General features: G+C 36.3%; 2 protein-coding genes across 2 annotated transcripts; one reads left to right on the forward strand and one right to left on the reverse strand.

Annotated features, from left to right (window-relative positions):
* Positions 1-7,502: 7,502 nt before the first annotated feature.
* Positions 7,503-12,659, forward strand: LOC137744098 (5-methyltetrahydropteroyltriglutamate--homocysteine methyltransferase). The gene is made up of 11 exons (XM_068483963.1): positions 7,503-7,662; positions 8,718-9,071; positions 9,168-9,255; positions 9,750-9,877; positions 9,980-10,371; positions 10,456-10,619; positions 10,831-10,911; positions 11,006-11,172; positions 11,275-11,380; positions 11,468-11,920; positions 12,008-12,659. The coding sequence occupies exons 2-11, from the start codon at positions 8,722-8,724 to the stop codon at positions 12,374-12,376; spliced, it is 2,298 nt and encodes a 765-aa protein (XP_068340064.1). The 5' UTR covers positions 7,503-7,662; positions 8,718-8,721; the 3' UTR covers positions 12,377-12,659.
* A 366-nt stretch (positions 12,660-13,025) lies between these two features.
* On the reverse strand, positions 13,026-19,444 carry LOC137745237 (uncharacterized). Its single transcript, XM_068485153.1, has 11 exons — positions 19,156-19,444; positions 18,954-19,033; positions 17,834-18,822; positions 16,776-16,875; positions 16,605-16,690; positions 16,291-16,373; positions 15,598-15,725; positions 15,418-15,519; positions 14,656-14,949; positions 14,408-14,530; positions 13,026-13,698 (listed from the first exon to the last, which is right to left on the reverse strand). The coding sequence occupies exons 1-11, from the start codon at positions 19,157-19,159 to the stop codon at positions 13,318-13,320; spliced, it is 2,370 nt and encodes a 789-aa protein (XP_068341254.1). The 5' UTR covers positions 19,160-19,444; the 3' UTR covers positions 13,026-13,317.
* Between the last annotated feature and the right edge of the window lie 2,360 nt (positions 19,445-21,804).

Below are 21,804 nucleotides of genomic sequence, written 5' to 3' on the forward strand. Positions count from 1 at the left end.
TTTCCACCATACAATTCAAAGCTAAACTAATTTCTGAGTAATGTTATTCATATCATGTTTTTATATCACCTTAGATGACATCTGATGTGGACAACCACATCATTTGAAAAATTTGCAAAACCCAAGGAAATGAAGAATAAAGACTCCTTGTATACCACAATCATCGTTTAATTAACTAGTTTTTCTTAATTATTAATTTATTAAATAATGAACTAAATTTAAAAATCTGATTAATTGAAATGATGTGGACAATCACATCAAATGACATCTAAGATGGTATGAAAATATGGTATAAAAATATAATATGAATAACTTTACTCTTAATTTCTCCCTCACCCTCACCGACATTTTATATAGCAATGTGATCTCAGATCCCCAAGTCAAACTTTAATTAATTGTTTTTTTTTAAAGAAATCAAACTTTAGTTGTAGATGATGATTACATTTAATCACTTTTCGTTTCTGGCACACTGTATTCGTTTATTTGCCTTTCACCTCAATTATGATCTGTATCAACCAAAAGCCTCTCATAATATGTTTTACTAGAAATACTTTTATTAGAGACATGTATTTATAAAGTTAAAAGTGTTTCATACAGAAGGTACTGCCTCGTAGCTCTCTTTCATCATAGGAAAATAACCACTGCATCCTCTTCAAACTGCACGTAAAGTTTAACGCCAAATTAGTATAGGCCTTAGGGCCTGTTTGTTTGACATCCTTAGCTCTCAATGGATTGGACTAAACTAATAGCTAGTGTAATCCACTGTTTGGCGCAGCAAAGGCTTAGCTTTAATGATGCTAGCTCGGACTCGCCTCGACTCCGGGCCTCACTAACTGGCGATAACTAATCCCGGTTGAAAGTATGGTATTAGCCAGGACTAGATCTTGCCGCTCTCTTGTCTTCTCCCTATCCGTCGCAAGCAGCCTTCCTCACTGACTGCAGCCCCCGCGACTTAAAACTCTTAGAACCCGGTTCCGATTACCACCCAGTGATTGGAAAGGAAAAGAGCCGGAGGGAAGAGAGGGAGGGATTTGGACAAAAAAAACAAAAGGAAGAGAGAAAAGGAGCTGAACGGGAAAATCGCCATGGCCGCCACTCGAATTGGCGATCCTAAGCTTGAGAGGGATGAGTTGGGGTTTTTTTGGGGAATTGAGAATTTGGGAGGCAAGTCTCTTGTGATGATAATTCCAATCGCGTGTGTAACAGAGGGAGGAAAGTAGAGTAGTGAATGGGGGTGAAACGGGACAAAAAAGATAGAGGGGAGGGAGACAGTGGTACTGAGAAAATGAAGGAGAAAAAGGCAGAAAAAATGGAAAGGGGAAGGAGGCAATGTGCGAAGATAAAAATGGTGGAAGAAGATGATTCTAGCGAAAGGGCAAATGATAAAATAATAATAATAAATTGGTAGATTACATTAAATTAATGATAAAATATTCTATATATATATATATATATATATATTTAAAAATAGAATATTAGAGTCCAGCTTATTAGTCCGACACTACACCAAACGCTTCACTAAGTTAGTCCAGTTTAGTCTAGTCAAAGCTAGTCCAGCTTAGTCCCTAAAGCTAGTCCAGTCCGAGACAGTCCGGTGTAACAAATGCACCCTTAATGTTCTTGTTTGATTTCCTTTCTTTATCTTTTGCTATTGTTATTTGTTTCACTCACAATTGTTCTCGTACTCATTTGTGCTTATGTGCGCACACCACCTATCATTCCAAAACCTTAATAGAGACACAATTTCCTACATCTACATCAAAATATCTCACATCGACCGTATATTTGAGAAAAGAAGATTTTAAATATCCTAATCCCACTTCAACTAATACTGAGCCTTTTGAAATAAAATTTCACACTTTGATGGATTGTGCATGTAGTAATTACTAAGATAAAGACAATATCAGTGTTATTGGAAGGGACCTTCGGCCTGTCTCTATGGTAATTCGACATGCTCGGCTTCCCAACTGAAGAATTCTCTCGCAAAATACTTCTCTAACAACACGTACTACAAAGGGAAGATCCCTAAGTAGGATGCCAAAAAGAGGAACTAGGAAAATGTTTTTCTTTCAAAACTCGTTGGGGACTGCAGTAATCGGCACTCCTCTTTTGCTCACAAATCCAGATTCGAAAACGTAGAGGTCCCCAAAAACCCACTCCACAGATTATCCCAAGCTAGCCAATCATCTTGCACTTATCCAATCTACTAGTTCAACTCAACGCAAAACAACTTTGGCAAAAGAAAGCTGTGGTACGTTAAAGAATGTAAACAACTATGCATGAGCAGATATCTGAAATTGTTGTCTCTTAGACTCTTACCGACCGTTTTCTTCTTGCAGTCAGACTACTACCGAGCTCGGCACCGGTCTCAGACAATCCCTCAGAGGAACATAGCTTGCCCTCACACAAGTCAACTCAAGGGTTTTTGGAGAGATCTGAGAGGCATGGTTCAACTAATGATGCACCAAGACTCTTAACTACTGGAAAATTCCACAATCTTATACCGATCCAAGACATTGATATCTGAAATCGTTGTTTCTAACCTGGAAATCTCATACGTGAAATGCAGGTGAGGAAGAAGTAGGAGAACTGGAGAAATATGAAGAGAAAGTAGAGCAAGAAAATTTGAAATAGTTAAAAATTGAAGATTTATTACGATACAATGGTTGGAGCTCAAACTAGTATATATAGGGGTCGTGGTATATGATTTATTAATTAGTTAGATTTTATGGGGTGATTTTTGAGATTGTCAAAGCTATTGGCAGAAAAAGTAATTAGGACGAGAGATAGTGAGAAAGTAAGAACAAGGGTTCATTTTGTTGCTCTAATGGGCGTTAGTGTCATTTCAAATTAACTTCTGCAAAGCATGACGATAGGATCAGATGGAAAACTGGTATCTTCTTTGAGCGGCTGGTCATATTAGCATATTAATGGACTATGTTAATATTTAATTACAATAAGCTCAAAGTTTACAAGAGACGTGGGTCGGTTTTAAAATTAAGGTATTGCAAACCTAGACGTAGTTAGAGATTAGAGCAGTGTGCTTAATTTTCTGCACTCAAATTCAACTTCTTTTTCTGAAAACTTGAGTAAAAATGATTTCTTATATTTTTCTTAGTTTTCTACCGCTTACCATGTTTATACTTGTGTCTTATTTTCTAACCAATTTATACAATTTTGTCATTTATATTTTAGTTATGAAGTGAGTCGAAAAATAGGATAGGTGGACGTATATGGTATCACTCTTTACTTATAACTAAAGAATTTTTAATTACATTCAATCATTTCTTTTTAGGTGAGTTGAGACTAAATACTAAACGTAACAAATCCTTCATATTTAAGTTTGAATACAAGATTAAAGTCAAACCATGTCTCTAATTAAAATGTTTGTGACCTAAGCTAAAACAGTAAATTGCAACGAGTTGCCCATGTGAAGAAATTACATTAACTTAATCTATTTTTACAAGAGAATGACGAAAAAATTCTACTTCCTAGAACTCTTAAGATTGTATTCATTGTTGGCAATACCAAGGACGATTGTTACTTATGCTACAAGTACGTAAGATTCAAATAGTGTTTGAAATTTATTCATTACGATTGATATTTCTGTAAAAAAATATTGAAAAATATCATAGAAGCTTTTAAATTTAGAGTAAAATCGACAGATTTTGTTAATATTTCAGACTTATGGGTTAAATATCAAATTAACTCTTATATTTCGTCTAAATCAATATTTGACATTCCCTAAATTTTCATTCAAATTTCCACAGTTTTTGAGCAAATTTTCATTGAATGCAACCAATATCGACTTGCTATCAATATATCCACCGATATTTCTAGAAATTTTGCATATCAATATTTCCACCGATACAGATATTTTAAACATTGAATCAAACTAGCAGTCTCACTAATTGCATAATCAAAGAGCAAACAAAATAGAAATTTAACTTGTGACATCCCACATCGTCCAGGGGAGTGATTCTTAAATATATATTCTCATCCCTACCTAGCACGAGGCCTTTTGGGAGCTCACTGGCTTCGGGTTCCGTAGGAACTCCAAAGTTAAGTGAGAAGGAGGCTTGAGCAATCCCATGATGGGTGACCCACTGGGAAGTTGCTCGTGAGTTCTCAAAAACAAAACCGTGAGGGAATGGTAAGCCCAAAGAGGATGATATCATGCTACGGTGGTGGAGCAGGTCCGAGAAGTGATTCACCCTGGGCCGGGATGTGACAATTTGGTATCAGAGCCTAACCCTGGTCATGTGTGTGCCGACGAGGACGTCGGGCCCCTAAGGGGGGTGGATTGTGACATCCCACATCACCCAGGGGAGTGATCCTTAAATATATTTACTCATCCCTACCTAGCACGAGGCCTTTTGGGAGCTCACTAGCTTCGGGTTCCGTAGGAACTCCGAAGTTAAGCGAGAAGGAGGCTTGAGCAATCCAATGATGGGTGACCCACTGGGAAGTTGCTCGTGAGTTCCCAAAAACAAAACCGTGAAGGAATGATAAGCCTAAAGCGGACAATATCGTGCTAAAATGGTGGAGTGGGCCCGGAAAGTGATTCCTCCCGGGTCGGGATGTGACATAACTTGTTTAGAAGTCAGGTTATTATTTTGAAAAGCTTAACAAAAAATCCTAGAAAAATCAAAATCACATGGCACTGTCATGTTATAATTTACTAATATTATCGTGCGTTTTAAGTATAAATTCTGATCCCATTCCACCAACTCACTCAGCAATAAAACATGTACCTGCAGCATTTTTGCATACTAATCAAAGGGTATACTTGGTAATTCACACAACATTTAGTGCATTACCTAATAATTAATTGAGGAAAATGTTAGTCTCCCAACAACAGTGCAGACAAGTGGGCCCGCCACCAACCTCCCACAAACTTCAGTCACCAACTCTGAGGAGAAGAAAAAAAAAAAAAAAAAAAAAAAGAAGGAACTCACCAACTTTCTCCCTTATTTTATTTATTTATTTATTTTTTTCAATCATTTTCATCCAATTTTATAAAGCATTACAAGTTACACAAAATAACACGTTACTAAACTTAAGTCAATCCGACGACAACAGCGTATTTTCTCATCTGCATTCCGAGTCTGAATCTTTATTTTTAAAATTAATTTGATTTGACTGTCATTTGTTCATATATATAATTTTTATTTAAAAAAAGGAAAGTGTTATTGACACTCGAAAAATCTCATTTTACACTACTCATAAATGTATTTTTCCTTTTAAATATAGAAAGTTTTAAGTGTAGAATGAAGAATTTGGAGTGCCAATAACAATTCTCTAAAAAAAAACCAAAAATTTAGTAAAACTTTACTAATGCTTGTGGATGTTTGGAGCAAACGCTGTTGGGGCGTGGGAGAAACTAATAATGCTGACTCAACTGGGAGAGCTAGGTTTGGATGAGAATCCTCTTTGTGATGATTCTAATGATCCTCACAACTTAATTATTCGTCGTATATGATGCGGTTAGTTTTTATTAGGTATTATTTATGTTTGATTTTAAATAAAAAATTTAAAATAATTTCTAACCGCATGATTTACAATAAAGAGTTACGATGGGATCCAACATCTTTAGGTTTGTATGCATTATGAAGGTAGTGTATTTTATAATAGAGCACCAATCATGGGTGGCTTACACTTGCCGTCATTTGATTTGACTCTTGAGTAGGTGGGCTACATATTCCTACTCTTTCGTTCTCACTAAAAAGACAAATTTACCGGATAAATAATTTTGTGAAACTCTCTCCTTTTTAAGAATTCAATTTCCGATTTTCTTTCCCCTTCATCTTTCATTCTAAAATAATCTCTATTGTAAATTCAATCACATGCAATATATATATATATATGCTCCTTAGAAGAGAGGTCAAATCCTTACTATAAACTGGGCAAGCAATAAGGGCAATTCCACCTGTTGCCTTTAGCTTCACGGTCAAAAATGAGGAAGGCAAAATGTTGGCGTGGCTGACCCTGTCATGATGTTTCAACTTTTTTTTTTTTTTTTGTCTGCATTGCACGCTTGATCTAGGTGAGTGAAGCTCATGTGAGGGTTATCGTGGGGCAACGGAAAAAAAAAAAAAAAAAAGAGTCTCAACTGCTAAAGCCACGTGGCATGAGTTTAACCATTCGATTTCCAAAGGTCAGGGATTGAACGTTCCAATATTTTCATAATTTTAAAACTAAGATTTTTTTTTTAAAGAGAGAAAATTAGAAATTTCTAAAGAATCTAAACTATTATTTACAAAAATATAAAATTGTTATATATATTTTTCCTATATATACTCAGCCATCATTTTCACTTTTGCACCAAAAATCTAACATGTCCGTTACTTATTAAATAACATAATTATGTGTTTAAAAAATATATTTGTAAATAGTAATCGTCATGATAATTGTAAAATGAGTAAAATTGCACAAAGAGAATTACTTTTCAGAGTGAATAGTAATTGCCATTGGACTGCCCTTGACCTTACCCAACGAGGGAAATTGTTCTAACTTCTGAGACATGTTATTGAGAATAACAACCATTAGTTGCAAAAAAAAGCAGAACAATTTTAGTCTTTGTTTGTTACAATGTAAGGAAACCAAAATTTTGACTTCACTGAATCTAGATCATTTTCAACCCATGCTTCCCGACTGAACAAATTTCGTTAGTTTTCAAACTACAACAACGTTGTTGTTTTTAATTTACTATGAAAATATTTAACAACCGTTCCTTTCACCGATTGTGTTATTTAAACCTTGAAAAATATTACACCAACAATCGTTTTATTTACTGATACTCTCTTTCATTTCCAGAACTTAAACAAACAAAGCAAGTTTCCTTTCATTTACAGGCAGGGTTAGAGATGATCTAAGTACGGTATTACTTGATTTTTAAATTTTTATGAGTTAACTCAAAGCAATAGGCTGGTGCTAACAGATAACCATACAAAATGACTCCTCCAACTCCACAGCCTCAAGTCTAGTAAAAATTCTCTTCAGATTCCACCCACTACCCAAACATATTGGTGTCGGCCCCACCTGATGCCCTCACCTACCGCGTCGCCCAAAACCCACCATCATCTCACTACCACCACCCACCACCCACAGCCCACAACAAGCGCGTCAATAGTTAAAAAAACACCACGGATTTAGTGTCAAATATAAATAAAATAATTACCATAAATAAATAAAAAAAAAAGATTATTACCCATTTTAATTAATGTTATTAAAATTTTAGTACTTAACAGAAAAATATGCAAATGGTTTTTACTACAGTAGTGAAAAAATGTTGAGTTCTTGCATAACGACGTAAATTCAAACATCGTTGATAGCTAATCTAACAAAAATTTTGACAAATGAAATCGAAAATATAAGAAGAGAGTAGGTTTTTTTTTTTTTTTTTTTTTTGAGAACAAGAAGAGAGTAGTTTGGCGTTGCCATAACTAAAGAAACTTTCTATAAAATTTAAAATCAGAAAACAAATATAAAAAATAAAAAGAAAAGTTGATAATCCCAGATCTGGCAGTAGATTTTGGCTATAAATACGGCAAGAGGGAAGCATTCGAACTCGCTCCGCTCTCTTCTCTGCTAACAAATACTGATAGGGAAGAAGAAGTGAACCCCCAAAGAAAGAACCAGTCTTCTCTATCTCTCCGAAAGGTACGAGTACCCGTTCTTTCATTTACTCCCTCCTCTTATTCTGTCTCTCTCGTCCAGTATCGCTTTCTCTCAGTGGATTTCCAATTGTTTTGCCATGCCAACGTGATCTAGAACCCTCGTGCTTCCCACCCATTTTGCTGTTTCTTTCCTTTTTCTTTCAAAGATTTGATCTTTTTCTTCTTGTCTTAGGCTGAGATCTGTACTGGTTAGTGTCCATTTCTGTGATTCTGTGGTGGGTTTTGATTAAATTTTGGATTTTTTGGATACCCCTTTGGTTTGATTGAGTTAACGAATTGCTGGCACTTGGATTTTGGGGTTTATGGATTTTGGGTTGGGGATCTGAGTGTGTTGTTGTGGTGTTTGAATCCCTAGATCTGCTATCAGGTTTTTGGGTTTTGCAGTAGATCACTGTTTCTGAGCGGTTAAGATTTTCTTTAGGATAAGGCAAAAAAAAAAAAGGATTTTGTTTAGTGGTTCAGATAAATTCCATTCTTTTAAGATTGGATCTAGAAGTGAGAGCATTTCTCTTTGAACCATTTCTAAACTATACTGCGATTTGAAGATGAAATTGCCTGCTTTAAACATTAGATCTCTAAGTACGAAGATTTTGTGTTTAAGGTCGTGCTTTCTCTGATCTGTGATTGGATTTGATAAAGAAATTTATTCTCTGAGCTTTCTATTGTCTCAAATTTATCTAATTTCTGTTCTGATTTTGTTACACAACTCTAAATAATTACACTTCTGTGAATTTGGTGTGTGTGTGTGTGTGTGTGTTTTTTTGTTTTGTTTTTTTTTTTTGTTTTTTGTTTTTTTTTTTACGGGTATAAACTTAATAGTACTTAAATTAAAATGAAGAAGTGTTTTAATTTTGCTTTGTTGAATGATTGGTATGATTGGACTTTAGATCAATGAGTTTTGAGTTTGAATTGTGCAAGTCGAAGTTTCTTGTTATTGGATATCATGGATAAATCTCCGAGCTTTTATGCATAATATGTGTTGTCCTAGTTGTTGATTAAGTCAGCTAAACTTTGTTACATCTTGATCTGATCGAACAGAGAAATGGCATCTCACATTGTTGGATATCCCCGTATGGGCCCTAAGAGAGAGCTCAAGTTTGCTCTTGAATCTTTCTGGGATGGCAAGAGCAGTGCTGAGGACTTGCAGAAGGTGTCTGCTGATCTCAGATCTTCCATCTGGAAGCAGATGGCCGATGCCGGGATCAAGCACATTCCCAGCAACACCTTCTCATACTACGATCAGGTGCTTGACACCACCGCATTGCTTGGCGCTGTCCCACCAAGATATGGATGGAACGGCGGTGAGATTGGATTCGATACATACTTCTCCATGGCCAGAGGAAATGCCTCAGTTCCTGCTATGGAAATGACCAAGTGGTTTGATACCAACTAGTAAGTGAACCATCTATGAGCATTTTGTGGATTTGAAGCTTCCACGTAGCATAAATTGATAGTTTTATACTAACTTTAACTGATGTATTAAAACAGCCATTTCATTGTCCCTGAGTTGGGCCCTGATGTGAACTTCTCTTATGCTTCTCACAAGGCTGTTGAGGAATACAAGGAGGCTAAGGCGGTATGTATTTGTTTTTATACTCTTTTTAATTTGAGTGTTTGAGTTGGGTGTTAATTAGAACGGTAAAAGGAGAAACTTAATATCTTGGTTGTAGCAATATTTTTTAAGAGTGTTTTACATGCTTAGGGTTGTATGTTTTTGTACTATTGGTTTTGTTCTGTTTTTTGTTTATTCGGTCATAGAATTAAAACTTAGAAGCTACATTTCACCCCATGCCACTTGAGCTAAACTTGTTTGCCATGGTGGTTTTGCTTCACTTTATCTATACACATATCTAAAGGAACATCCTACTTAATCGATCCGTCAAATATGATTCAACAATTTTGTTTTTTATATATGTATACACACATAGGCGGAGAATCACATGGTGCACACACATGCATATCTGAAAGGGCAATCCTTGCTGGGGGACCCGATTAGAAATGGTGCAACTTATCCTACTTACTATCTTTATTCAAGTTATGTGTTAATGCATATCAATCTCTCTTATGCAGCTTGGAGTGGATACTGTCCCAGTCCTTGTTGGCCCAGTGTCATACTTGTTGCTGTCCAAGCCAGCCAAGGGTGTTGAGAAGACCTTTTCTCTTCTCTCTCTTCTTCCTAAAATTCTTCCTATCTATAAGTAAGATACTTGGGTTTCTTTTTATGTATCGTATATATTTCTTTTTTATTTTGTTAAGTTGAAGTATTCACATTATTGTTCCAACTATGATTGTCTCTTCAGGGAAGTTGTATCTGAGCTTAAGGCAGCTGGAGCTTCATGGATTCAATTTGATGAGCCCACACTTGTTTTGGATCTTGAATCCGACAAGTTGCAAGCATTCACTGGTGCCTACTCTGAACTGGAGTCAGCTCTATCTGGCTTGAATGTTCTTATTGAAACCTACTTTGCTGATGTTCCTGCTGCGGCATTCAAGACCCTCACTAGCTTGAAGGGTGTCACCGCTTATGGTTTTGATTTGGTCCGTGGTACCAAGACCCTGGATTTGATTAAGAGTGAATTCCCCAAGGGAAAGTACCTCTTTGCTGGTGTGGTTGATGGAAGGAACATCTGGGCTAATGATCTTTCTGCCTCTCTAAGCACATTGAAGACCCTTGAAGGCATTGTTGGAAAAGGTATTCAGTTTTTTTTTCTGCAGTTCTTTGTGAAGTAATTTCGTTTTTTAAAACTTGTATATCATTAATTGTTTGTCCTTGCAGATAAACTTGTTGTCTCCACCTCCACCTCTCTTCTTCACACCGCTGTTGACCTTGTCAATGAGACCAAGCTCGACCAGGAAATTAAGTCATGGTTGGCTTTTGCTGCCCAGAAAATTATTGAAGTTAATGCTTTGGCCAAGGCCTTGGCTGGTCACAAGGACGAGGTAAAACCTTTTTTTTTTTTTTTTTTTTTTTGGGTCTGTTATAGGTCATAGTCATAAAGTTGGAGTAGTGGGCAGTCTAACATGAGCTGCATTTTGGAGTTTGAGTTTGTTCGATTCAGCATTGGTTTCTCACGGTTTGATTAATTTATCTTTTCTTCTTGTGTGGTATTGTAACATGATAAGAACTCACCTTTTCGGTTTTTGTCATCAGGCATTTTTCTCTGCTAATGCCGCTGCCCAGGCTTCAAGGAAGTCCTCCCCAAGGGTGACCAATGAGGCTGTTCAGAAGGCTGTGAGTGCTTCATTTTCCATTCATGTGCCTTTCAAATTGACATGTGGCTAAAATGGTTTTGTACTTTGAGTTGACCATTTCTTTTTCTTCTCAGGCTGCTGCTTTGAAGGGTTCTGACCACCGTCGTGCTACCAATGTTAGTGCTAGACTCGATGCTCAACAGAAGAAGCTTAACCTTCCAATTCTCCCAACCACCACCATTGGATCGTTCCCTCAGACCATTGAACTCAGGAGGGTCCGCCGTGAGTACAAGGCCAAGAAGTGAGTGAAGTTAATTGTTCATCAGTGTTTTTAAAAAATTGTGAAATTATCACAATTTTATTAATAATGCATGAGTAAACGTGCTGATGGTTCTTTTCACAGGATTTCTGAGGAGGAATATGTCAAGGCCATCAAGGAAGAAATTTATAAGGTTGTTAAACTTCAGGAAGAGCTAGACATTGATGTCCTTGTTCATGGAGAGCCTGAGGTAAGCTTTCATATATAAATGTCTTGTTCATTTTTTCAGTCCTTTATACTTGTTCCTTCAATTCATTATTGGTTATTCTCATCGCAGAGGAACGATATGGTTGAGTACTTCGGAGAGCAATTATCTGGCTTTGCCTTTACCGCCAATGGGTGGGTGCAATCATATGGATCTCGATGTGTGAAGCCACCAATCATCTACGGTGATGTGAGCCGCCCCAAGCCTATGACTGTATTCTGGTCATCTGCTGCTCAGAGCATGACTGCCCGCCCAATGAAGGGTATGCTTACCGGCCCCGTCACTATCCTGAACTGGTCTTTTGTCAGAAATGACCAGCCCAGATTCGAGACCACCTACCAGATTGCTTTGGCCATCAAGGATGAAGTGGAGGATCTTGAGAAGGCTGGTATCAGTGTTATTCAGATCGATGAGGCTGCTCTGAGAGAGGGATTGCCTCTAAGGAAGTCTGAACATGCTTTCTACTTGGATTGGGCAGTGCATTCCTTCAGGATCACCAACAGTTGTGTCCAGGACACTACCCAGGTATTATTCGCTTCAATTCTACTCATTATGTTTATTTTCTTTTCTCCTGTGCAATTTTCTTAACTGGTTTTGTTTTAAAACCCGCAGATTCACACTCACATGTGCTACTCCAACTTCAACGACATCATCCACTCAATCATCGACATGGACGCTGATGTAATCACCATTGAGAACTCTCGTTCTGATGAGAAGCTCCTGTCAGTCTTCCGTGAGGGAGTCAAGTACGGTGCTGGAATTGGCCCTGGTGTGTATGACATCCACTCTCCCAGAATACCATCAACCGACGAGATTGCTGACCGGATCAACAAGATGCTTGCAGTGCTGGAGACCAACATCTTGTGGGTGAACCCCGACTGTGGGCTCAAGACCCGCAAGTACACAGAAGTGAAGCCGGCGCTCAGCAACATGGTTGCTGCCGCCAAGCTCCTCCGCACCGAGCTCGCCAGTGCCAAGTGAATCATTTGAGAGGAAGGGAGGGTTGAATCAACACGTTCTATTGCGATCAAATGGATGAGAAATCATGTTTTTATTCGATTAATAACTCTGTGATGATAAAATATTTACTAGGGTTTTTAATGTGCTCTTGAGGGCATTTTATCTTTTGTTTTTGGTTTTTTTCACCTTTATATTTTGTATTTTTGAGGCAATGCCTCCTGTTATTTTCAAAGACACCAATCTGATTGGTGTGTACTTCAGTGGATGATAAATGAAGAAATGGTCATTGACCAATTTGTCCAAAGTAAGCGTTCAAGGACTTGTTTGGAAGTGTTTTTAATGATTGAAAGTGTTTTTGAATTTCAAAAACATTAAAATGTTTCTTACAAGAAGCATGGCTTATGTGCTTTTTGTAGAAAGCCGAAGCACTTCAACTACTGTTTAAGGATTCATTTGCATTTTTCACTAAATATTGATTCAAAAAATATTTTTAACAAAAAGTGATTTTAGTTATTTAAAATCAATTCTAAACGAGCTCTAAGTTAGGTAGAATAATATAATCCACTTATGCAATTAAATCTGAAGATCTTTTTGTAGTAGATTAATTTAGTGTAAGATCATCTTATGGTTAAAAAACAATATAAATGCAAACAATATTTATTAGGTAGCTAACTTTAGTCTAATCTTTCACCGGTGTATATGTACATTGACATTTTTGGGCCTTAGATCTTGTCGGATTCTTGACCACGGATATAACAGTCGAAAATCCCAGTGTACAGAATACCGAAAGCATACTAGAAAATCTCCAGTGCACAGCCAGCTGGTTTATACTAAACCGATTTCTTGCTTTGCAAATTAAACAAATAAATGACCAAACAAAAACAAGAATCTCATCGTATGATTTGCTCATCTAATTTATGGATAAATATAAACTACAAAATTTGTATAGAAAACTAATGAACTCACATCAGAACTCCTTCAACATTACTCAGGGCTTTCTTTGCGAGCTTAAACTTTTCCTTGACGGCTCTATTGGCTTCCACAATATATTTGATGAAAAACTCGATCCCATGCCGAAGACTTTCGAGCTCCGGGGAAACAGCTACACGCGTGAAAATGTTCCATATGAGGCTGTCAGGATACTCGAAGATGGCCTCGAATAGCATCCGGAAATACATTGTCCTTTTTGCTGTTAGCTGCTTAATGTCGACTAGATCTACCGTCTTCAATACTGCAAGGGATAGGGTGAAAGAGGCTACCATCTCTGCTACGAATTTTGCTAGGTGCATTGACCCGGTAAGCGGCATTGACTCCAGATCCTTGAAGTGGTCCCAAAGGCAAAACTGCGGAGGAATGGAAAATATTTATGAGATGAACGTTAAACGAACCAAAAAATTGTTGTAATAAAATAAGGAGCAATAGAAAGCTAATATCTAATCTGGATCCTGCATTTCTCATTAAAATCAATCCATCCATGGTTCTGTGGGTGGTGAATGCGGTGAAATTTCTAAAACCATACCATTGAGAACAATACTGTGGGGAATCAAGAGCATGACACAACTGAAGATATTACAGGAAAGTAAAGGTACAAGTTCCAAAATTTGAAAGCAAAATTGATCCCATGCAATATTACTATTAGATAGTTACAATCAAGGGGTATTTGGATTGGTGTAAGATCTAAGTGGTGGAAGATCCAAGGCATTCACTTGAGTGATTCAAAGCTGGTATCAGGTTTGACATAAGAAAAGGGTTGATTCGCCAACCAGCTTACAGCCTTGAACATGCTTTCCAAGTCACATTGGACAGGGAAGACTACTTGGGGTATTCAATTACAAAATAAATTCGTTTTCAAACGTTAAATGCTTCCAAAAACCCTGAACTCTCCCTCCACACTGGCCCCTCAACAATATGTTTCTCAAGCTCACCCTTGGAAGGTTAATGCCACAACCAGGTCAAGCAACATAAATACCAGACAATAGAATGCAAACCAATTGGTGACATAAGGACCAATTCTAATAAAACGCAAACTTCAAAAGACTTCACAAGAAATACCTGTAAAGTGAACTTGTGATTTTTGTCATGCTCACACAACTTGGAAGCCAGAGTGGTGTAATACTTGTTAAACACTTTCTCCTGCAAACAGCAGTCCACAAGAACCCTGATGATCTCCCTGTCCTGTAAATGGAACACCAAAAAAATAAATTTTTGATGTGTTACAAAAAAATGACAAATAAATTTTCGAAGACAATAAAAGATGACAGAAAAAAAGTATATAAAACTCCAAATCTGATGACACCAACCTGCTTTCCAGGCAAATCCAATCTTAGAAGCTTCTCAAACGCATCAAGATAATCCTCCGCACTCATAATTATACAAAAGATTGCCCTTCTGGCATCTGTGTTCATTCTCTGTGCAGCAGCAATCTGCAGCATTTTCTGGGTTTCAAGAACCTCTTTGTCTATTGTGTTGGCAACATCTTCGACAGTGTCTGTTGCTGAGGCAATATCCCCAGACAACCACCATTGGCCCTTCTTATTAGAATCAAGAAGTTTGCTCCATTTAAGCCCTCTTATTAAACTGTCTTCTACCCGTAACTGAAAAAAAAAAATACAAGGATTGTGAGGACAATGAAAGCCAGATGAAATCCACAAAATTGTCACTCGAATGACACAATTATTAACACTGCACTGATCTCTCTCACTAGGACATAGGTTTTCATATCGTGAAGAGCATTAGCACTGCACTACTTCAGGTCATCTTGGCATGCTCATTAAAATCTTTTCATTTTCATTAGGCCAAGGAAATTCATCAACATTAGTCGGAATATAGTTTATCAACTTAAGTGCCTTTCTCTTACCTTTTACTCATCTAACTATCGTAAGCTTTGTATTTATGATAAAAAGACACATGATTGGTTTTACAATTTTAACATTCTTCACGAATAGCCTTGAGGCAATAAAAAAGCAGATAAGGGAAACTCATGATAGATTTCCACATCCTAATATTTCATTAATTTGGAATTCAAGAAGCACTGATAAAGAAAATATAAATGAACCGAAGACCTTTTGTAGCCATTTCTTTATCCTAGTATGCTGTGCAGTATCCTCTTTAGGCCTTTTTTTGTTGTTCTTGATGTCCAATATGGTCTCAAGCATGAATTCCATCTGCAAGTATCAGAAAAGAATTGTCAGATTTTGATGCAAAATTAACTCTTAGAGTAAAGATAAAGATGTCTAACTTACTCTTTTGCCGTTAATATTATCCTGGTTATCTCTACAGGAGGCTTTTAGCTCATTCACTCTATTTTGAACACTTTGAATAAAGTTTTTCATCGCAAGAGGATCATCGGCCCTTATTTTCATTCCACAGCCTGTTCAGTTAATAAGAATTCATGTTAGAAACGATTTGTGATTTCACAAGTCTTAAAGACGTTTTAAACAAATATGAGGTTTTTATTCCTTAGCCGAAGCTTGAACAAACAACTTGACTTGCCCAATCAGAGGAGTTTGCAAGAATACCAAATGAATGGAGACAACAAAAAAAAGAAAGAATGGAGATAACATAAGAAATGCAGAACCATTTGATATATGAATGCAGGCTTAATATGCATCTTTTGTCAAAATGTTAATAACAAAATGTAACAAATTTTTATTTCGAGGGACAAGAAGTTTTATTATGAAAGGGCTCTTGTTCGGAATGGAGGGAGTAACGATCTGCAGCTTGCAGATGACACCATATTTTTGCTTTCTGGGATGAGCAGAAATTTTATAATTTACTCAGTGCACAAAACGGAAATCTTGTTGTTGGGGTTAAATTTAACATGTCCCAAACTATATTTTTTCTTTTTACAAAGAAAAAAGAAACAAAATGCAAGAGATTATAGAAGGCAGGGCCACGTAAGTAAAAGCATGTGGCAGAAATCCAAAAGTGCTTACTTTGTAAAACTGTCAGTATAGTAGAGACATCAACCTCGGTTAACCGCTTGCTCAAAACAACCAGAAAGTCGTATATCAATTCACTGAAAAGCATCACCAGAAGAACAGAAATTAGAAAGGGGTTGCCATTCGAGGAAATATTGTAGAACATACTCATTGAAAATAAACTTTGAAAAAAAAATAATTTAGTAAAAAAAAATAATTTAGTAATGAAAGAACAAATCTTCATGAGGCAGTTTCACAAAAAGATTAGCTTGCAAAATCATTGCAAATTTATTTTTCTTCTTTTTCACTTATCTTAATAATTTACCTACCTTGAGCAAACTCCAAATATGCATAAATATGAAAGTAAAAGCGTAACATTTCTCAGCGAAATATTGTCTTCTTTGTGGTACTCGTCCTAAAAACAGAAAAGAAGATGAATCAGTTTAGTCAAAAGCTTTTTGGATAATTGATCATCAGACTTAAAGAAATTAGTGGCTCACCTCAAAGGTTTTTGCAAGTGATGCCAAAAGGTTTGCACCAAAGTCCATTCCTACTAAACAGGCCATGCCTGCCACAAGAGCAGCAAAAACAGCAGCATATCTTCACAACAAAAACCACATAAACAAGTCAATACACAGATAAGTTGAAACACTAAAACTTAAAACTGAAAGTAAGGATTAGCTTTATATCCAATTATTGTGAGACTAATGAAATCAAAACTTAAGGAACAAACTTCTTCAAATTTGCAAGGATTAGTATATCATGCCCAGAACAATGGACAGCTTGAATCTGCATGACTTTGGATATGTGCAACTCTAAAAGCTCCAATGAATGAAATAATATTTACTGTCCCCCTAAATATAAATTCTGTGCTATATCAAATTTATTCCCATGTTACGCAAAAGGGCAAAGGAAAACAAACGGATTCTACTAAGATTTTATCTGCTAAACTTCTTTGAACGGTAGAAGAGGTTTCAACAAAAATGAGAAATACTCATAACCTACAAACAAGAATAGAGCAATACCTGTTTACAAATACAGGAGTAAAGAAAATATTTCAGGGATACCAAAAAGTTGAAATTTTATTTGTTTATCTGTCTTTCATTTTATTCGCTCCACAGAAAAAAAAGCCAATAACCAAAGTCCTACACTATAGTAACCATATTATTCTCCCAAAAATTTCTGCAACCTATACTAACCATAGGTCTGAAAACAAATTTTTTATCTCATTTTTTTTTTTTTGTTTATTTTTTTTTTTTTTTACAAGTGCTCTTGTTGTCAGCACAGGAAAAGACACAGAGATCAACTGAAGCCCTTATATACAATAAAAGACATACACAAAATCTATTTTAATGACAAAAAAAAAATATTACTTAAAGCCCGATGAATAGAAGACTTAAAGTGAACACGTTGGTAAAAGAAGATCTTTATATTGCTGCTAAACAAAACCAATCTCAAGCCAAAAGGTGGAACTACAATTCTCCATTAAGCATGTTAAACTATACTAGTATGATAGTATCATACTTTGATTAGTAAAGAAGAAAAACTAAAACTTAACTGTTCATTCCCACGAGGACCACCAGCACAAGATGATATAACCTCCTCACTGAACATCTGAGAAGCAATGGCACGAGGAATGGAACGAAAAATAGCAGATAGGTCTCCTGTAATAGATTCCACATTAGATTCAGACAACCTATTCAGAAGACCTCTTACGCGTCTACGAATCTGACTATGCTCTTCTGGCTCATTCCCTGCACGAGATCTTAAGTGAGGAGCTACATACTTTTGAGGAGCAACATATTTTTCAGGTGCCTTCATGGGAACCTTATCTGATGCCATCTCTGCACCACATGACTCCATTTGCTTAGATACATCAACTGTCATGTCACCTTCATTGGCTTCTTCAGATTCCTCTAGCACCTTTCTCTTCTTATTTCTCTTCCTCAATGATTTCTTGGAAGGAAAATCTTCAATTTCCACCTCTGCACCATCAGTTACTGCCTCCTCTGGAACTCCTCTAGAAGGTAGCTCACCTTCTAGCCTGTCCTCCAATGACTTATCTTTCTTACGTTTCTTGCGTGAATCACTATTCTTAGATTTTTTGACAGGTAATGCATCAGCATAGATCGTTTCTTCTGTGCCAAATGAATCAACAGGTACGATCCCTTCAAACAACACATTAAGGCCAAAATCCTCCCCCTTCAATTTCCCATCCTTCACTTTAAGTTTCTTTGCAAGTCTCCTTTCTAATTCCAAATCCTCCTGAGCCCCAATCCTATCCATTTCAAGATACTTTTCAAAATTCGTTTTCGGGGTTCTCTTAGATACCTTTTCTCTTTTAGCCGCCTTTGAGGCCTTAAGATCAGCTCGTTTCGGAAACTCTGCTTTCGCTTCAACTTTCTCTTCCGCCGTATTAGATTGAAACCTAGTCTCATTTCGCTCAGAATTAACTCTTTTCGCAGTCAAACCAACAGAATTTTTCTTCTTCTCTACATTTTTCGATTTCAAATCCCCGACATTGGCTTTACCAAGCTTTTGAATATTCTGTTAAATTCATATATATAAAAAAACATCACCAAATCCATACATTCCTCAAGGCTTCAAATTTCAAACCATATGAAGAAAAAAAGACAATTATTTGTGTCAAATAAAATTAAAAATTGAAGACTTGATACCTTATGTCGACTCCACGACTCATGTTTGCTTGCTTTCTTTGCCAACCGAGCTTCCTTTCGCTCCTCTCGTCTCGATTGCACTGTTAGATTAAATATCTGCATCAATTAACTCTCTTTTTTCTCTCCATCTTCCCCAAATTATCAAACCCTAATCGAAGGACATAGATGAAAAAGCAAGAAAATTGATAGAGAATAAACTTACCCATGATGAAAGACAGCAGGAAGAAGAAGAAGCGGACAGAAAACTGACGGTAGCTACCGTGGGCAGAGACGATAGGGCGGGAGCGTCGAATGAAAAAGTAGTGGAGTGAGGGAGAGTGAGAGAGGTGAGAGGGCGGCTGGTAAACAGAAAGTTCGACGGAGTTGGATGGCGGGGATAACTGGCGGCGGTCCGATGGGCACGTTCACGAATCAGGATTTAGGGTTTACCGCTTTTGTTCACCGATGTGTCACACGTGTGGCGCCCACAACACTTACTCTTTGTTTTTGTTAAGAACATGATGTGTGGAGAGATCACTAAACCTCCAGCGTTTTTTAGTTCTTAAACGATAAATTTTATTAGATTAGATGTTATATTAATAAATAACGAAATTTGAATTTACGCCGTCATATAAGGATTTATCACATTTTTCCACCATTATGGTAAAGGTCACTTGCGAAGCGTCTCACTTTTGAGAGAAACCTAACATTTATCTTTTATTAATTAAAATTGGTAATTTAGAATTACTAGTTCAATTCTAGCATAAGAGTTTGATATTAATTTACTAAGACAATTTTATTATGTGTTTTAGTTTTAATTCTTTCCTTTTTAGTATAAATATATAGTTGTATAAAAAAAAACATAAATACAGACCGCACAATTGCTGGGAATTTGCAGAATTCGTTTGATGTGAACTAATTCAGCGGTTGAATTTGTATCATCATACGAGATTAATCCGTGAAGGATCCTCATAGAATTAATCAGGAGAGAATGTGCATCCCTTATTGGGTAGGGGTGGGCACGGTGCGGTTCCCCTCTAAATTGGAATTGAAACTGGAAAATATCAACAGTTCAATTCGATGCGGTTCCGTTTAAATTTATTACTATAACCGTATGGTTCGGTTTCACCGGTTCCTATTCGGTTTTTACCGGTTTACGGTTCCGAATACTAAATTATTTGAACACCAAATCATCATGCATTCACATATGTCTTCTAAAAATATTGTGTAAAGTTGCATACAACACAATTTTTTTTTTTAATACAAATGTCTTTGGCAATGGCACCAAGTTAACAAAAAGAGACAATTAAAAGAAATATGCAACAAAACAAATCAAGAACTTAAGCAGCATCGGTCTCCTGATATTGGCAGCAGCATCAACGGTAGCAAGCAAAAACAGTTGAGGGTGGGTGAGCCCTAATTGGGATGGATTCACTGCTTTGCAATTTGATGAAACTAATTTTTCACTGCTATACCATGACAGGTGTGTGTATATATATATATATAATGAACTTATTTATTATTAATAAAACGGTTTGGTTTGGTTCAGACTAGTACTTGTTCCTTCAAAACCGGAACATAAACCGGTTTGAACCGGTCCGGTTCAATTTTTGACTCAAAGTTGACTTTTCCAGTCAACACGGTTCTTTTCGATTTTTTTCCATACGGTTCGATGCAGTTTTGCAGTTTGACAGTTTTTATGCCCACCTCTATTATTGGGTGCTTTATCTGACATGAGATACAATGAATCTCTCATTTTCTATAAAATTATAAGATTATGTCCTACTTAATTACAAGACCAGTTACAAAACTCGACACACCACCATTCTTTTAAGATTCGAACACCTTTCTTAACCAGTTTCTCCCTAATCTTTGGGCAACTAATCACGTAACGGGAATAATGACCTATGGCAGAGCTCCTATGAATTTTGCTTTTGAATGAAAATTCACTGTATTGACCGAGGAAATTTAATATTACTATTAAGAAATTTCAAAATGGCAGAATTTTATTTTCTAAAATTTATGAATTTTTTGTTTAGTTAATTTAAAAGAACAATAAATTTGAATATGAACATTTTATTTTTAAACTCTTACTCATTGAAATTTGGAAATGACACCTATTTATATGAAATTTTAACTGAAAATTGAAGGTTCCAAATTCCAAGTTTTTTTTTTCACACAGAAATTCTAAATTTTTGTCTTTATAAATCCAAACAAGAGAATTGATGCATGTCAATTTACAAATTCTATCAAAATTCCAAGTTTATTTTATTTATCCAAACATAATGTAAGAGTCTTCGACCATGCATGGCTTATGTCCATGAACTAATCAAAGGTTAATTATTTGTTACCTCTCTGCAAATGTGGTCATTTGATTGTGGTCAGAGGTGGGTTAAAATAATTTTAACCTTTTCGGTCTCATTAGAGATTAATCATACCCTACATCAAGCTTCGACAAAACAAAATAAAAAAAAATCTAATTTCTAAATGCCCTCTGAATATGCATGTCATTTTCTCATTACTCGGCGAAACAAATGCATTTGGATTTTGGACTAGATCAAAACAAAATACATAGTTACGAAATAATAATAATAATAAAAAAAAAAGAAAATAACTTTTATGCTTTATTTGACCAGGTGCTAATTAACGAAGCCGGCAAGTTTTTGAATTTGCAAAGAAAAGAATTGATCTTGTTGTTCTCTGCGGGACTAGGACCGTTTCACAGATTGCTTCTCCATCCATATGGTGTGTTCTGGTTCTTAAGTGAAGCATATAAAATATAGAGAGTATCCATTTAAACCTTGTAATTATCTTCGAATCTATTGAGATTTTACGTATAGAGAATAGTTGATTGTTAAGAAATATATCAACA

The sequence above is a fragment of the Pyrus communis genome, chromosome 9, assembly GCF_963583255.1.
Source record: "Pyrus communis chromosome 9, drPyrComm1.1, whole genome shotgun sequence".
In the NCBI taxonomy this organism is placed as follows: domain Eukaryota; kingdom Viridiplantae; phylum Streptophyta; class Magnoliopsida; order Rosales; family Rosaceae; genus Pyrus; species Pyrus communis.

What these genes read in the sequence shown, in the direction of transcription:
- LOC137744098 (XM_068483963.1), top strand. Translation starts at nt 8,722, where the DNA reads ATGGCATCTCACATTGTTGGATATCCCCGTATGGGCCCTAAGAGAGAG. An exon ending in AAAATTCTTCCTATCTATAA is followed by an intron (nt 9,878 to 9,979) that starts GTAAGATACTTG and finishes TTGTCTCTTCAG; the next exon opens with GGAAGTTGTATCTGAGCTTA. An exon ending in TGAAGGCATTGTTGGAAAAG is followed by an intron (nt 10,372 to 10,455) that starts GTATTCAGTTTT and finishes TTGTCCTTGCAG; the next exon opens with ATAAACTTGTTGTCTCCACC.
- LOC137745237 (XM_068485153.1), bottom strand. An exon ending in CACTTGCAAAAACCTTTGAG is followed by an intron (nt 16,691 to 16,775) that starts GTGAGCCACTAA and finishes TTCTGTTTTTAG; the next exon opens with GACGAGTACCACAAAGAAGA. An exon ending in ATCACAAGTTCACTTTACAG is followed by an intron (nt 13,699 to 14,407) that starts GTATTTCTTGTG and finishes ATTCCTCCGCAG; the next exon opens with TTTTGCCTTTGGGACCACTT.